Here is an 18,069-nt window from a genome sequence, read left to right on the forward strand (position 1 = left end):
TGGGTTTTCTGTGACTGTGTATTGGGAAGTGGGAATGAGGACGGGACTGTGGAGAAAGCTGCAGAAAGCCCCAAGGGTTCTTGGCCTTTTCTCCTCCTCACACAATCACAAGCATTTATTAAGCTTCCGGGTGCCAGGCCCCTGCTAAGAGACAAAAGATTGGCGCTCCCTTTGCTCCTCTCTTCCCTACCTGTTTGAGTGAGATGGATGAAAACGTGATGTCAATAGAGGTTTAATTTCTGAAGGGAGAAAAGGCTGAAGAGAAGGGAATGAGGACCTTTCCCCTCCCTTTAAAGGAGATACAAAATGAGGACTATGAGAAGCAGCAGCCCAGGGAGGAGCTGCAGCCGCTAACCAGACTCTGGGGTGAAAAGGGCCAACTTCTGGGTCCCCGGGGGAACGCAGACCAAAGCTTCCACTTCACCTCCACCTTGGCTTGGCTTCTGGAAATGGATTTCGAGGACATCCAGCAGTTCTTCGGCATCAAGGATGTCTGGGATGTTGTGCACCAGCACTGAGTGGGGGGCTGGGCAACAATTTATCTGGAAGAGGCACATAGACATGGAGGGTTGGGTAGGGTGGGGTGACTGGGCTCCCCAGCACTAAAACAGGGTTACGGCTCCTCAGATGAGAGGCCGAGACCGCCCTCTAAAGGTGTGACGTCCTCACCCCCTCCTCCCCTTACCTCTATCTCCTGGATCTTCCCATTGATGTAAGGAAAGACTCTCAAGGGAACCGAGTGCGGGCCCAGCGGCACCAAGAAGCGACATATGCTGATCAGGCGCTGAGCCACTGGGGAGGGAGAAGCAAAGGGAAGGCTCCTTAGCCCCAAGGTGCCCGAGACCCCCCTCTCCCTGGTTACTCAGCGAAGCCCCTCCGATCCGTCACCTTGGTCCTCAGCAAAGCTCAGGACAGCCGCCCCGGGCAGCAGCTCCCGCGTCTGCACCTCCCCGCCGCCATTGGAGGGCTTGCAGAAGAACAGCTCCAACTTGTCCAGCAGCTGCTCCTCGCTCAGCGGGAGGGCGGGGGGCAGCCCGATGACGAGGACCTTCTGTCTGCACAGCCAGGTCAGGACCTGGGGAGGGGACGGTGGGGAATAGCGCCGACGTTCCCGCCCGTGACCCAGAAGCCGCCCACCCGAACCTTTAGAACCTTGATGGCCGTGGGGACGGGCAGCTCCACCGGCTGGAGGCGGACGGGGAGCCGGCACTTCTCCAGAGGGACGCGGTGCTCCCGCTGCCGCAGCAGGCCGTTTGCCACTGGGGGGCAGACAAGGAGAGGTCAGCCTGGGCTTCCCTCCCCCGGCCCAGCCCTTCTCCCGCGTTCCTCCGCTACCTCCAGCGTCCTCGAAGGTGATCAAGGCTGAACTCCCAGGCAGCGGGTAATGGATCCGGAGGTTGGAAATCAGGGTCTCAGGCGCTCCCTTTTTCTCCTTTTTGTGTCCTCGGAACACCAGGACCGCCTGAGGCACTGGGAAGGGGACCTGCAGATGGATGGGGAGAAGATACAGATCAAAGGGAGTCAGGTCATCTCCAGTGTTCGCTCGGCAAGTGGCGACATCCCATTCAGCTGAGACCCCTTCGGTGATCCCTCTGGGGTCTCAAGTGGAGCTCACCAATTCAAATAGTCCCTTTTTCTTTCTTTCGTTTTATAAAATTAAAACTTTTTATTTTTCAAAACATAGGGGTGGACAATTCTTCAACATTAGCCCTTGTAAAACCCTGTGTTCCAATTCCCTCTCTGCCCCCACGCTTTTCCCCAGATGGCAAGCAGTCCAATATATGTTAAACATGGTAGAACATGTATGTGTTAAGTCCAATATATGCATATGTTTATACAATTATCTTGCCGCACAAGAGAAAAAGTGAAACAAAACAAAATGCAAGCAAACAACAAAAAGAGTGAAATTGCTATGTTGTGGTCCACACTCATTTCCCACAGTCCTCTCTCTGGGTGCAGATGGCTCTTCATCCCTGAACAATTGGAACTGGTTTGAATCATCTCATTGTTGAAGAGAGCCACATCCATCCGAATTGATCCTCATATAGTATTGATGTTGCCGTGTATAATGATCTCCTGGTTCTGTTCATTTCACTCAGCGTCAGTTCATGTAAGTCTCACCAGTCCTCTCTGTATTCATCCCGTTGGTCATTCCTTACAGAACAATAATATTCCATAGCATTCCATGCCACAATTTACCCAACAATTCTCCAATTGATGGGCATCCATTCAGTTTCTAGTTCCTTGCCACCACAAAGAGACCTGCCACAGACATTTTTGCACATACAGGTTCCTTTCCCTCCTTATGATCTCTTTGGGATATAAGCCCAGTAGAAATACTGCTGGATCAAAGGGTATGCACAGTTTGATAACTTTTTGAGCATAGTTCCAAATTGCTCTCCAGAATGGTTGGACCAATTTTACAGTTCCACCAACAATGCATCAGTGTCGCAGTTTTTCCACATTCCCTCCAACATTCGTCATTATCTTTTCCTGTCATCTCAGCCAATCTGAGAGGTGTGGTAGTGCTGAGTTGTCTTAATTTGTGTTTCTCTGATCAATAGTGATTTAGAGCACCTTTTCATATGAGTAGAAATAGTTTCAGTTTCTTCATCTGAAAATTGTTCACATCCTTTGACCATTTATCATTTGGAGACTTGAACTATTATAAATTTGAGTCAATTCTCTATATATTTTAGAAATGAAGGCTTTATTAGATCCTTTGGATGTAAAAATGTTTTCCCAGTTTATTGCTTCCCTTCTAATTTTGACTGCATTCGTTTTTTTTTATTTAAATTTTATTTTATTTAATAATAACTTTGTATTGACAGAATCCAGACTGCATTCGTTTTGTACAAAAACTTTTAAACTTAATATAATCAAAATTATCTATTTTGTGATCAATAATGATCTCTAGTTTTTAGTCACAAATTCCTTCCTCTTCCACAGCTTTGAGAGAGAAACTATCCTATGTTCTTCTAATTTGTTTATATCATTCTTTATGTCTAGATCATGAACCCATTACTACCTTATCTTGGTATACAATGTTAGGTGTGAGTCAATGCCTAGCTGACATACTATTTTCTAATTTTCCCAATAATTTTTGTCAAATAGTGAGTTCTTATCCCAAAAGCCGGAGTCTTTGGGTTTGTTAAACACTAGATTGCTATTGAAATAATCCCTTTTTCAACTATGTAAATCGTCTACCCAGTGCAACTTTTGTCTATGTTTCCCAAAAGTTCACTTTTTTGGTCCGCTCAGTGTATTGGAGGCCTTCCCTCCTTCCTCCTGACATTGAGGGGGTTCTAGGAGATGATCATCTCATCTGCTTTTCCTAGCAGACAATGTTTGATGACTTCTTTTATTTCTGTTCTTGAGAACTCCTCCCTAGTTCTATGTTGCATCTGCTCTCAAGGGTCTCTCCCTTATGACTCTCATCTTTAGTTTTTTAGAATCAGTGGTGATGAACAATTATATATTGTTATATGGCAATATCAATGAAGTAGAAATATTGAAACAGAGAGTATGGGCATGGAACTCTGCAAAGTCTTTTTTTTTAATTAAAGCTTTTTATTTTTAAAATATATACATGGATAATCTTCAACTCAATTCAATTCACCTTTACAAAACCTTGTGTTATAAATTTTCCCCCTCCCCTAGGTGGCAAGTAACTCAATATATATGTTAAACATGCACAATTCTTAAATATATAGATTTTCACAAATATCATGCTTTTACAAAGTCTTAAAAGCCATCCACCTCCCTCTCCGTCTCTTCCTTTTCAGCTCTGTTTGACCAACCCATTGTCCAGTGGCTCTTTTTGTTGAACATTGACCTGTAGTTGCACTAACTCTCTAGCAAAAGTTCTAGGAATAAATCCATGAACTTGGTTCAGAAAACAAATGATATATTAATTTCAATATTTTCTTTGTAATCCTAATGTAAAAATATTAATCTAGGAAGAGGCCCATTATTTCTAAAATATATAGTGAATTGATTCAAATTTCTAAGAATTCAAGCCATTCTCCAATTGATAAATGGTCAAAGATATGAACAGACAATTTTCAGATAAATTAAAACCATTTCTAGTTATGTGAAAAGGTTCTCTAAATCACTATTGATCACAGAAAAGCAAATTAAGACAACTATCAGACACCACTACACATCTGTCAGATATGGCTAAGATGACAGGAAACGATAATGACAAATGTTGGAAAGGATGTGGGAAAACTGGGACACTGATACATTGTTGGTGGAATTGTGAACAGATCCAGCCATTCTGGAGAGCAATTTGGAACTATACTCAAAAAGTTATCAACCTGCACTTACCCTTTGACCCAGCAGTGTTTCTACTGGGATTATATCCCAAAGAGATCATAAGGAGGGAAAGGGACCCACACATACAAAAATGTTTGCGGCAGCCCTGTTTGTAGTGACAAGAAATTGGAAATTGAATGGATGCCCATCAATTGGAGAATGGTTGAATAAGTTTTGGTATATGAATGTTATAGAATATTATTGTTCTGTAAGAAATGATCAGCAAGATGGTTTCAGATAGTCCTGGAGAGACTTACATGAGCTGATGCTGAATGAAGTAAGCAGAACAAAGAGATCATTGTATATGGCAACAAAAAGATCACACTGAATGTTGGAGGGGATGCGGGAAAACTGGGACACTAATGCATTGTTGGTGGAGTTGTGAACGAATCCAACCATTCTGGAGAGCAATCTGGAATTATGCCCAAAAAATTATCAAAATGTGCATATCCTTTGATCCAGCAGTGTTTCTATTGGGCTTATATCCCAAAGAAATACTAAAGAAGGGAAAGGGACCTGTATGTGCCAAAATGTTTGTAGCAGCCCTGTTTGTAGTGGCTAGAAACTGGAAAATGAATGGATGCCCATCAATTGGAGAATGGCTGGGTAAATTGTGGTATATGAATGTTATGGAATATTATTGTTCTGTAAGAAATGACCAGCAGGATGAATACAGAGAGGCTTGGAGAGACCTACATGAACTGATGCTAAGTGAAATGAGCAGAACCAGGAGATCATTATACACTTCGACAACGATATTGTATGAGGACATATTTTGATGGAAGTGGATTTCTTTGACAAAGAGACCTGAGTTTCAATTGATAAATGACAGACAAAAGCAGCTACACCCAAAGAAAGAACACTGGGAAACGAATGTGAACTATCTGCATTTTTGTTGTTCTTCCCGGATTATTTATACCTTCTGAATCCAATTCTCCCTACACAACAAGAGAACTGTTCGGTTCTGTAAACATATATTGTATCTAGGATATACTGCAACATATCCAACATATAAAGGACTACTTGCCATCTAGGGGAGGGGGTGGAGGGAGGGAGGGGAAAAAAAAAATCGGAACAGAAATGAGTGTCAATATAATGTAATTATTAAATAAAAAATTAAAAAAAAAAAAAAGATCACACGATGATCAATTATTATTAATGTGACTTTTTCCAACAATGAGATGATTCAAACCAGTTCCAATGATCTTGTGATGAAGAGAGCCATCTACACCCAGAGAGAGGACTGTGGAGACTGAGTGTGGATCACAACATAGCATTCTCACTCTCTCTATTGTTGTTTGCTAGCATTTTGTTTTCTTTCTTTTTTTCCCTCTTTTTCCTTATGCAGCAAGATTATTGTATAAATAAGTATACGTATATATATAGGATTTAACATATATTTTAACATGTTTAACATATATTGGATTACTTGCTATCTAGGGGAGAGGTTGGGCAAAGGTAAAACTTGGAACACAAGATTTTGCAAAGGTCAATGTTGAAAAATTATGCATGCATATGTTTTGAAAATAAAAAGCTTTAATAAAAAAAAAAGAAGAAGAAGAGGCCCAATAGGATTTACCAGACTGCTAAGGGAGAGGGAAGAAGTACATGATACAAAATACTCAGATTTTTAAAATGGTTTTCTTATTTTTCAAATAATTTAAATAATGATAAATAAGTCACAGTCACTTAAACCTGTTTGCCTCAGTTTCCTCCCCTATAAAATGGGCTGGAGAAGGAAATGGCAAAACTATTCAAATATCTTTGCCAAGAAAATTCAAAAAGAGTCAGACAAGACTGAAAACAATAAAACATATACACAATTCACAACTCCAGCAATAATGCATGAATGTGCCTGTTTTTTTGTAACCCCTCCAATGTTGACTTCCCATCTTTTGTCATATTTTCTAACTTGGCATTTTGGGGGGATGAGGTGAAATTTCAAGCTTGTTATGATTTCTTTTTCTCTTATTATAAATGATTTGGAGCATTCTTTTGTTGGGTTGCTAACAGTTTCCAAATTTGTTTTTTCTGAGAACTGTTCATATCCTCTGAAGATTTTTTTAAACTGGGAAATGGCGTTCTCCTATTTCTATTCTGTAGCAGTTGCCTCCAAAATGGAGTACTTCAGGTGTGCAAGAAGGTATACAAAGGTATACATGGAGGTATACAAAGAAAATATTAAAGTCCCAAAGAAAGCCACATAGCTGTTCAATGAACTCCTGGACTCTAGAACCAACCAGGGGCATGATCTGTGGAATCCTGGAGGAAGGAGTTCTCCATGAGCTCAACCAGGCTGTCAGGGATGGGGGAAATGCTTCCCATGGATGTAATTTTCCTTTTGTCTGCTCAGGTTTTTCTCTCTTCCCAATTACCTCTAAGAGAGTAAGGAAGGTTTGTGCCAACTGGGGAAGAGTAGCATAGATGTGTCAAAAGGGGGAGTGAATAAGAAGCAAAAGACAGTAGTGTTGGCACCTGCTGCCAGTGGGTCTGGGGCTTAAAACTAAGTCCAGGACTCTCAAGGATTTGTTCTAGGACTTGATTTATGCAAACCCATTGGTCAGCTTGGAAGCAACCAGGGGACCAGAGCTTAGTTGGGCATCTTGCCACTAGTCCCTTCTCACCAGATGGAAAAGAGACCCTCTGGACTAGAACCTGACTTTCAAAGATCATGACCCTCCTATCCCTAATATTATGGAAACTGACTAGACAAACTTTAAGAAAAGCAATTTCATTTTGGAGGTTGACAATTTTATACCAGATTTGGCAAGTACATGCTGAGATGTTCTTCCCTGGGGATCTTTGAGTTATGGTAGGTCAGTATAAACTGAACTTACACTCAATAAACTGAACTTACACTCAAGAGATTTTTGGAATTAGATTATGGTTCAAATCTTTTGCCACCTACTATCTGTGTAACTTAAAGTAGGTCATTTTATTTTTGTAGGCTTCAGTTTCCTCATCTGTAAAAGGAAGGATCTAACATTCCTTCTAGATCTAAATCTATTTTCTCATGATCCTTCAAATCACTTTATTGTCAAGTGTTAAGCCAATATTTTCAAAAATAATGAAACAGTCATTAATATTGTTCTCACTAGAAAAACTGTCATAGATTGTTAGTGAAAGCAAAAAGCTTTATAATAAATTTTTTTTAATTTTGAAAAAAATTTTTATTGCATCGTTAGTTCATCCTTTTCAGAAACTATTTTGTATATATTTTTCGTGTACATAATTTATAAATATTATCAATATTGGAGCTGCGTTTTCAAAAAGAAAACAAAAGAAAAGTAGATCCAAAATGATCAGTATGATGAATGTGTCTATGTCTGCCATAATCCTTCCTCTTCTGTATAGTTCAGTTCAAATGCATCCCCTTCCAGGAAGCCTTTGATTGTACTTTTTTCTTGCCTTTATCACATGCTATTTCATAATATACCTATTTGTGTATGTATCAATAAAAGTGACAACTGATGAATTCACAAAGTATTAACTATTAAGAGTCACATTTCCTACCCCTTGATAAATTTCGTTAAAGTAAGGACCAGCCTCACCTAAATTTTGCATATCCTCTAGCACAGTTCTTGCCATACAGATAATTCTTAGTAAAATTTTATTGAACTGAATGGAATCACCCCTTTTAAAGACAAAGAACTGAAGTAGAAAGAGATTTTTTAAATGGCTTAACCATCTCTTGGACAAGAAATAAACTTTTCAGAAAATGAATTTTAAACTATTACCACATGAAAGAATGTAGTTAAGTTACCACAGGTTCAGATTTGTTCCTTACAACTACTCAAAACCACATGAAATTCCTAATTGTAAGAGAAATACAAATCAAAACAATCTCAAGGTCTCACTTTGCACCCAATAAATTGGCAAAGAAAACAAAAGATGGATAGTCAACAATGGAGGGGTTGTGGAAAGACAGGCATGCTAATGGATTGTTGGTGGAGTTCTGCATTAGGATAAGTATTCTGGAAATCAATTTGAAATTATGCAAAAGAAGTAGCTAAAATACCAATTCAGAGTTCTATAATAAAATGCCCTTCAGAATTCTATACTAATTCAGAGATTGTCATTCTAGACAAATGCATCCCCCAAAGGAAGTCCCAAAATATTTATAGCAGCACCTTTTGTGGTAACAAAGAATTGGAAACAAAGTAGATGCTCATTAAATAAGAAATTATTATTAAACAAATTATGATGCATAAGTACAATGGATCATCAACCTACTTTTTAAAAGACAGATAACGTGAATACAAAGAACCTTGAAAGACTTACACTAAAACAATAAATAAGATGACACAACAACAAAGTAAATGAGAAGGACCACCACCAAGAGCAACTGAAAATGAGCACCACAGAATTTCAAAAAACAAATATAGCTCCCAAAGAAGAAATATGAGAAGATATCCTCACTCCCTCTTTTGCAGTGGTGGGAGGTCCATATAAGTGGAATATTACCTATATTTTTCCTTTTAAAAAAAAATCTTAATTAGTTTTGAATGGTTTTCTACCTTTCTCTTTTTCTCTTGCAACTTGCAAGCCCATCAGGAAAGATGTGTTTCAGTGGGACGCCAAGGGAAAGAAGTTCAAGAGCAGTAGTAGCAGCCAGTCTCGGCTGGGGCCTGTAGCAGGGCTCTGAGCTAGGGCAGTCCATCAACAGGCCTGCCCTCTGACAAACCTTGAGGCAAGTGAGCATCCTGAGCACAGTAAGGTCCCATCCCCAGCACAAGCCACCAGCAAGGTCCTGGCCCCCATTGCTGACCTGAGGCCTACTAGTAGAGAGACCTTGTTTCCATAGTAATTCAACAGCAGGGCCCCAGCTCTGGACAGACCAACAAGAAGAAGTCTCCTCCAGGGCTAACTGCTCGAAAGACTCTGTTACCATAGCAACTCAGCAGCAAGGCCCCTATCCTTGGAGCAGGCCAGTAGCTAAACCCACAATCAGGGGAGACCAACAGGGAGGCCCCCAGTATAAGCCAGGAGGGAAGTCTGTGCTCCAAAGGAAGCGAGAAGCTAAGCCCTGAAGCCTAGCCCTGAAGCCCAGTGAAAGTTGATAGTAAGACCTAGAGTCCCAGCACAAAAATCTAGGGACAGTGTGGAACCAGAGCCCAACTCTCACATAAAAACAGCAAGCCACAAAAAAGGCAGGGGGACAGGCAAGAACCAAAACAAACAAAAGAGCTGGACCACAGAAAGTTAGTATGGTTGCAGGGAGGATCGAGGCATAAATGTTGAAGAGGACAATAGTGTCAAAAGGGCTATGTGTAAAGCCTCAAAGAACCATTTAATTTGATTGCAGGCCCAAAAAGAATTCCTGGAAGAGCTTAAAGTTACAAAAACAAGTTAGAGAAATAGAGGGAAAATTTGGAAAAGAAAAAATAGTAGAGTAATAGAAGCATGGAAAAAAGCAACAAAATGGGAAAAGATACAAAAATTTCCTGAGGAAAATGATTTCCTAAAAAATAGAATTGGCCAGTTGGGAAAGAAAGTCCAAATTTCACTGAAGAAAATAATTCCTTAAAAATCAGAATTGAGCAAGTGAAAACTAATGACTTCAATGAGACATCAAAATATAAGACAAAATCAAAAAAGTAAAAAAAAAATAGAAGAAAATATGAAATTTCTCATTGGAAAAACAACTGATTTAGAAAATAGATGCAGGAAAGAAAATATAAGAATTATTGGACTATCTGAAAAGCATGACTAAGGGGGGAAAAAGGCGGGACAACATTTTTCAAGAAATTATCAAAGAAAACTGCCCTAATCTATTAGAAACAGAGGGTAATATAGAAATTAAAAGAATACACTGTTCAACATCTGAAAGAAATCCCCAAATGAAAACTCCCAGGAACATCATAACAAATTCCAGAGCTCACAGATCGAGGAGAAAGTATTGCGTGTAGCCAAAAAAACAATTTAAATATCATGGAGCTAGAGCCAGAATTACACAGAATTTGGCAGCTTCCACATTAAAGAACCAGAGAATTTGGAATATGATTTACCAGAAGGCAAAGGAATTAGGCTTACAATGAAAAATCACCTACTCAGCAAAACTGAATATAGTTTTTCAGGGGGAAAAATGGATATGTAACAAAATAGAGTACTTTCAAATATTTCTAATTAAAAGACTAGAGTTGAATAGAGAATTTAACCTCCAAATACAAGATTCAAGGGAAACATTAAAAGGTAAGAAAATTATTTTTTAATCACCAAAAAAAAATAAGAAGAAATTTGATAAGGTTAAACTGTTTATATTTCTATATGGCACGATTTATTTGTAACTCTTAACTTTAGTAGGGTAACAGCAATTAGGAGTATGGATAGTAAAACTAGAATCTGGTTTTATGGGGAAAAAAACCAATAAAATAGATAAACCATTGGCTAATTATGTTTTTAAAAGAAAAGAGAAAACTAAATCACTAGTATCAAAAATGAAAGTGGGGAACTCATTACCAATGAAGAGGAAATTAGAACAATTGTCAAAATCTACTTTGCCAATCATATGCCAATAAATATGACTATTTAAATAAAATGAATGAATATTCACATATTACTACAAAAAACATAAATTGCCCAGAGTAATAGAAGAAAAAATAAAAATAAAATATTTAAATAACCTAATCTTAGAAAAAGAAACTGAACAAGCCATCAATAAACTTTTGAAGAAAAATTCCCCAAAAACAACTTAAAATTCACAAATGAATTCTACCAAACATTTAAAGAACAATGAATTTCAATACTATTTAAACTATTTGAAAAAATAAGTAGAGAATGACACAAATATGATGCCCCCAAACCAGGAAGAGCTAAAACAGAGAAAGAAAATTCTAGATCAAAATAGTGATACAAAATTTTTAAATAAAATACTAGCAAAGAGATTGCAGCAATATATCACTAGGATTATACACTATGACCAGATGGGGTTTATACCAGAAATACAGGCATGGTTCAATATTAGGAAAACTATTAGCACAACTGACCATATCAATGGTAAACCCAATAGAAAAAATATGATTATTTTAATAAATGCAGAAAAATTTTTTTTGACAAAATATAGCATCCATTCCTATCAAAAACATCAGAGGCCCTAGGAATAAAGAAATTTTTCTTAAAATAAGTAAAATTTATCTAAAATCATCAGCAAGCCTTATCCGTAATGGGGATAAGCTAAAAGCCTTTCCAATACAATTAGAGATGAAGTAAGGATGCCAATTTTCATCTCTATTATTTAATATTGTACTAGAAATGCTAATTATGGTAATAAGAGAAGAAAAAAGAAATTAAAGGAATTAGAACAGGAATGAAGAAATAAAATTATCATTTTTTGTAGATGATATGATGTTATGCTTTAAAAATCCTAGAGAATCAACTAAAAAACTACTTAAAATTATGAATAACTTTTACCAAGTTTTAGGATATAAAATAAACCCATATAAATCATCAGTCTTTCTACATATTACCAACAAAGTCCAGCAACGAGATAGAAAGAGAAATTTCATTTAAAATAACTGTAGACAATATAAAATACTTAGAAGTCTATCTGCCAAGACAAACAGAGCAAATAAATTCATAGCTAAACAATTGGGAAAATATTAATTGCTCATAGGTAAATTAAACCAATTTAATCATCTATCAATCAATTTGATTTGTTAATTAATTTGCTAATTCAGTAACATATCAAAATATCAAAAAACTTTTTTTAAACTAGAAAAAATCATAACATGATTCATTTGTAAGAACAAAAATTCAAGGAATCAATGAAAAATAAAATGTGAAAGAAGGTAGTCTAGTCATACCAGATCACAAACTGTATTATAAAATGGTAATTATCAAAACAATCTGGCACTGGCTAAAAAAAAAAAGAGTGGTGGATCAGTGGAATAGATTAAGTACACGTTACCTCATAGTAAATGATCATAGTAATCTAGTATATGATAAACCCAAATATCCAAGCTTTTGGAAGAAAAACTCATTATTTGACAAAAACTGCTAGGAAATCCAGAAAACATAATGGCAGAAACCAGGCAAAGACCAATTTTCACATAATATACCAAAATAAGGTTAAAATATGTACATGATCTGGACACAAAGGGTGATAATATAAGCAAATTAAGAGAACATGGAAGTTTATCTGTCAGATTTATGAATAAGGGAAGAATCTGAGACCAAAGAAGATATACAGAACATTATATAATATAAACTAGATCATTTTAATTATATAAAATTTAAAAGGTTTTAAATAATCAAAGCCAATGCAAATAAAATTATAAGAAAAGCAGAAAACTAGAGGGAAAATTTTTGAAACAAGATAAAGGCCTCATTTCTCAAATATATAGAGAAGAGAATCAAATTTATAAAAATATAAGTCATTCTTCAATTGATAAATGGTCAAAGGATATGAACAAACATCTATCAAAGAAGATCAAAACTATCTATAGGCATATGAAGAAATGCTCTACTATTGATTAGAGAAATACAAATTAGAACAACTCTGAGGTACCATCTTACACCTATCAAAACGGCTAATATGACAAAAAAGGAAAATATTGGATGTTGGAAGGAATATGGGAAAACTACGACACTAATATACTACTGATAGAGTTGTGAACTGAACTAACCCTTCTAGACAGTGATTGGGAACATGTCCAAAGGGCTATAAGATTGTGCTATTCTTTGATCCAGCAATGATACTGCTAGATCTCTATCCATAAAAATAGGGAAAGAACCTATTTGTACAAAAATATTTCTAGAAGCTCATTTCGTGGTGGTGAAGAATTGGACATCAAAGGGATGCCCAAAGAGAGGGATTCTATTAGGGAATGGTTAAACAAGATGTAGTATTTGGTTGTAAGGGAATATTATTGTGCTATAAGAAATGACAGATAGGATGATATCAGAAAAACCTAGAAAGATTTACATGAATTGATGCATAGTGAAATGAACAGGACTGGTTTCTATTGTACCTACAACAATAATATTGTTTGATGAAGAATTGTAAATGATTTAGCAATTCTAAGCAATAGTAATCCAAGATAATCCCAAAGGATTAATCATGAAACATAATATCTGCCTTCAAAGAAAGAACTGATATTGATTGAGTAGACTGAAGCATGCTATTTTTCACTTTCTTTTTTTTTCTTTTATTCAAGTCTTCTTGCATAAAATAACTAATATGGAAGTGTTTTAAATAATTGTACGTATATAATCTATATCTGATTGCTTACTGTCTCAGGGAGGAAGAGATGGGAGGGATAGAATTTGGAACTCAAAACTTTAAATAAAAATGTTTTAAAATTAAAAAAAAATTCTTTATTAGATAGCATGGCTCTCTAGGAGTGAGGAGGAGAAAGGATACCAAAGAAAGTTAAACAATGTAAAAAACAAACAACATCAATAAAAATATATTTATAAAAATAAAACTAAATTAAAAAATTCTAATGAATTCCTGGCCACAAAGGGGAAATATGAGAAAAAAATATTCATTTGCAGAGTTCAGAGATACAGGGATGTGGAACATTGCACATAATGTCAGATTTTTTTTTTGACGTACTGGTGAGTTTTGCTAAATTTTTCTTTTTCTTTTTTTCTAAAAATAATTTGTTATATGGGGGCAGCTATATGGCACAGTGGATAGAGGAGGAGTCTTGAAGTCTGAGGGACCTGAGTTCAAATCTAGCTTCAGACATTTAACACTTACTAGTTGTATAACCCTAGGTAAGTCATATAACACTAATTGCCTCACTCTCTCCCCCCCCAAAAAATGTTATAAAAGATGGTTCTCTGAAAGGGGGGGGATATAGGAGGAAATGTAGTAAATGTAACAACAAAAGATATCCACTTTGATGACCTAAGTTAAGTGAACAATTGACTAATTAAAATTCAGGCTGTAAATGCCTACTTATTTTAAGGCATCTTGGGAGATACGGATTGAACCACAAACCACATAGTTCTTGCCTTAAAGGATTTTCGATTCTAGATATGAAACATAAATACAAATACACAAATTTTTAGCATAAAATTTAGGAAAAACATATACAGAAGAGATCAAAGAGAGATGGGAACAGGAAGTAGAGCTGAGCACGACCCTTGATTTGAACCTTGAAGGAAGAGAGTTTTTGTTAAGTCAGAATATGAAGGAGGCCATTCTATAGATGGCTTGTGTGAAGGGAAAGAGTAGTTTCTGATCTTCATGGTCTAATAAAGCCTAGGGACTCCTTCTCAGGTGAGGGGGCTTTTCAGAATATGTTCTTAAATGAATAAAATAAAATACATAGCACTACAAAGGAAATCAATTATACTGAAAATAGACTTTAAATTTTTATTAAGGATTAATTATTGATGTTAAATATGAAAATAAATGTGAAATATTAAAAATACATATTAAATATTTAAAATGGAACTCTTACAGAAGATTAATGAATAGTTCAGTTTGAGGAGACATAGAGCAGGTGAAGGAGAGTTCTATGAAATAAAGCTTTATAATACAGTTTGAAATCTGGTATGACCAGAATAGACACGTACCTTCTGGTAGATGAAAGAGATTTTCAGATATAAACCTGACAGAATTGGGAACTTTACTGGACGTTAGGGAAAAGGGGAAAAAAAGTTCCCTTCAGTCCCCAACCTCCACTTCTGTCTGCTTGTCCTTTACCTCCTTTTTTTGAAAGACTCCTGTCCGGAATTGCTGTAATTCCTCCTTTCTCAGTTTCAACCTCTTCTGTTCTTCCTTCAGAAAACAGAGCTCCTGCTCAAGTAGGGGGAGGCGGGGAGAGACAGGTGATGATGAATTAATTACTTGTCTTTCTAAAAAATGTACCAGCAAAATAACAGTTTGGTCAAGTATACTTATTTTGTATTTAATTTATACTTTAATATATTTAACACCCATCTAGGGGAAGGGGTGAGGGGAAGGAGGGGAAAAATTGGAACAAAAGGTTGGCAATTGTCAATGCTGTAAAATTACCCATGCATATAACTTGTAAATAAAAAGCTATTAAAAAAATAAAAAATAAAAAATGTACCTACCCAAGGAAAAGATTCCTGATTCTGGAAGGTCTTACCTGGAATACAATCCATTCTCTCTCCTTCCTGGAGAAGGCCCTGGCTGATCCCCATGGGACTCACCTGAAGCTTCAATCTCCACCATGCATCCTCCTCAGGTCTGTGTGTGTCTGCTCCCAAAGCATCCTCATGGGTCAGTTGATCCTTGTCATTCAATCAACAAGCCCTGTTGAGTGCCTCCCATCTCCCCAGCACCACATCAGGGGCTCTGTAGGATTTGGGCACTATATAAAACATGGTCCCTCAAGAAGTGAGGATTCTAGTGGTTTCATGCTGTGGCAAGATTTATACACAGAGCATCATAGACAGAGGTAAAAGGGACCTTAAAGGCAAATGACTGAATGTGGATTTTGGAGGACCTTGGATTCAAATCCTGCCTGTGAACCTGAGTAAGTCACTTAGTTTCCTCCTCTGTAAAATGAGGGGATTGGACTAGATGGACTCATAAGGTCCCTTTTAGCATTCAATCCATGAACCTCTGATCTAATTATCACCGATTCATTTTATAAATGAGGAAAATGAGGATCAAACATGTTTAATGATTTGCCTGCTACCTAAGTAGGAAGTGGAAATGATCTTAGTTGAATTCCAACTATTTTGGCAATCAAATTGGAACTTTGTGCAAAGAGTTCTATAGTTCATGCCTTTTGACCCAGAAATACCACTACCTGTTTGTTCTATGCCCGAAAGAGATGAAGGAAAGAAGGAAAAGTCTTATATGTGTGAAAGATTTGTAATAGCTTTTTCTAAAGTGACAAAAAAGTGAAAACTAAAGAGGTGCCCATTGATTAGGGAGTGGCTGAACAAATCATGGTACACTGTTGAATGGAAGTGACAGAGGGGCAGTTTCAGAAAAATCTGGGAACACATGCTATGAATTGATGCACAGGGAGGTGAGCAGAACCAGGAGAATAAATTAAATAATAATAATAATAATATAATAAAGAAGATAAACAACTTTAAAAGACTTAAGTCTGATCAATGCAACGATCAATTTTAGAAGTCTGATGATGAAAAATGCTATCTCCTGACAGAAAGAGGGTACTCATTATACAGAAGAGAACATAACTTTTTAGATGTATACAATATGGGTATTTATTTTGCCTGATTACGCATATTGATTATAAGGGTTTAGTTTTTCTTTAACATGATTTGATGGGGAATAGGGAAGGAGAGGGAGAGAAAATAAGTGATTGTTAATTGAAAAAAAAACATAAGAACACCTCGTTTTAGAAAAGAACACCTGAGACAGGAGGATAGATAGATATGCAGACAGATTGCAATGAATTGAGAATGAAGATTGATGTTTATCTTTGTCATTAGATTTTTGGGGGAGCCCAGGGACTAATGTTTTTCTTCAGACAACGAGCAGGCTCCTTCAGACTCTGAATAGGAGCGTTATTTGAGACACCGTGGGGTTGATTTTATGTGGGGTAAGGGCTCAATCTTTCTCCTCTCTTTTGAAAGAGGTATTGAAAGCAGCCTGATTTCTGCTCCCAGCCACAGCAGACCCCTTTCTATCTGTAAGCCCACCAGTCGGAAAGGCTGTCATTCTGACGGCCACTTACCTTATTATCTGTCTGGTCCATGAGGTTCTTCTTCTATCTGCTTAGGGGTAACACGAAGACTCAGGGTGCCACCTGGAGGTGAGGATTCGAGGAGGGAAAGGAAGGGAAGGGGGGTGAGCTATGGAGGATTGATGCCGGGGTCTCAGCCCTCTTCAGAAACACAAGCTGGAGGATCTCCAACCTCTCCCCAGTTAAGTACTTCCACTTTCATTTCTTGTAAATACCCACCCCTCAGTGACCACGCCTCCCTAATTTCCCTATCCCCACAGGGAGCCTAGATAGGCCCCTGGCAGGCAGTAACAAGTGCCCACCTTCACCACCCTCAGCCAGTTCGAAGCTGGCACTGTCTCCCCATCTCCAACTCTGAGATGGACAGGAGATGAGATCCGCCTCCCAGGGATGCCTCACCTACAGGAACGTTAATCTCTTCATCTGATCTCAGGCTTCCGCTCAATCCCACAAAAAGCAAGCAGTGACTATTAAGTAGTCAGTCAATAAGCATTTATTAAGTGCTTACTGTGAACTGTGCTAAGTACAGGGGACATAAAGAATGGCAAAAGCAATCTGCTTCAAACTCACATTCTAATGAGGGAGACAAGAACTCTCTTAATTCTGGTGGCTTCCCTCAATTGATTATTCCCAATTTATCTTGCATATGTATAATGTTAATGCAGTTGTTTTCAGGCTATCTTCTCTATTAGAATCTGAGCACTCTGAAAGCAGAGACTATCTTTTACCTTTCTGTTTCAAGCACTTAGCCCAGAGGTATCACATAAATGTTGACTACTGGACTATGTACAAACAATAATAAAAATATATTATTATTATGTTGACATAATAACCGTTTAAATAATATATATTTATATATTATATTTTATATAAAATATGTATATATTTATATATATTAGCCACATATAAATGTATATTATATGTAAATTATATATAATAAGTCTTTTTTAAAACTTTCTTTCCTTTTATTGAAAAAATTCATTTAGAAAATGGCATTTGATAAAAGAACATAGGACAGAAATTAAGATATGTGAGAGTATGTGTGTGGGGGTGACAGCAATTCAAGGAAGCCATGGAGGACATAAAGAGGATTAAAAATACCATTGAC

At 37.2% G+C, this 18,069-nt stretch overlaps 1 protein-coding gene across 1 annotated transcript; it reads right to left on the bottom strand.

Moving 5' to 3' along the window:
• Positions 1–216: 216 nt before the first annotated feature.
• Positions 217–17,159, bottom strand: IFI35 (interferon induced protein 35). Its single transcript, XM_051994362.1, has 8 exons — positions 16,953–17,159; positions 15,448–15,528; positions 14,975–15,067; positions 1,336–1,483; positions 1,153–1,259; positions 889–1,075; positions 686–792; positions 217–542 (listed from the first exon to the last, which is right to left on the bottom strand). Exons 1-8 carry the CDS (start codon positions 16,971–16,973, stop codon positions 351–353), a joined length of 936 nt encoding a protein of 311 aa, XP_051850322.1. The 5' UTR covers positions 16,974–17,159; the 3' UTR covers positions 217–350.
• Positions 17,160–18,069: the final 910 nt, after the last annotated feature.

This window comes from Antechinus flavipes, chromosome 4 (genome assembly GCF_016432865.1).
Source record: "Antechinus flavipes isolate AdamAnt ecotype Samford, QLD, Australia chromosome 4, AdamAnt_v2, whole genome shotgun sequence".
In the NCBI taxonomy this organism is placed as follows: domain Eukaryota; kingdom Metazoa; phylum Chordata; class Mammalia; order Dasyuromorphia; family Dasyuridae; genus Antechinus; species Antechinus flavipes.

Excerpts from the sequence above, each read along its gene's own strand:
- IFI35 (XM_051994362.1), bottom strand. The coding sequence starts at position 16,973 with ATGGACCAGACAGATAATAAG. Across the intron at positions 15,068-15,447 it reads GGTGGAGATTGAAGCTTCAG|GAGCTCTGTTTTCTGAAGGA; the intron begins GTGAGTCCCATG and ends CTACTTGAGCAG. Across the intron at positions 1,484-14,974 it reads GAGTCTTTCAAAAAAAGGAG|GTCCCCTTCCCAGTGCCTCA; the intron begins GTAAAGGACAAG and ends ATCCATCTGCAG.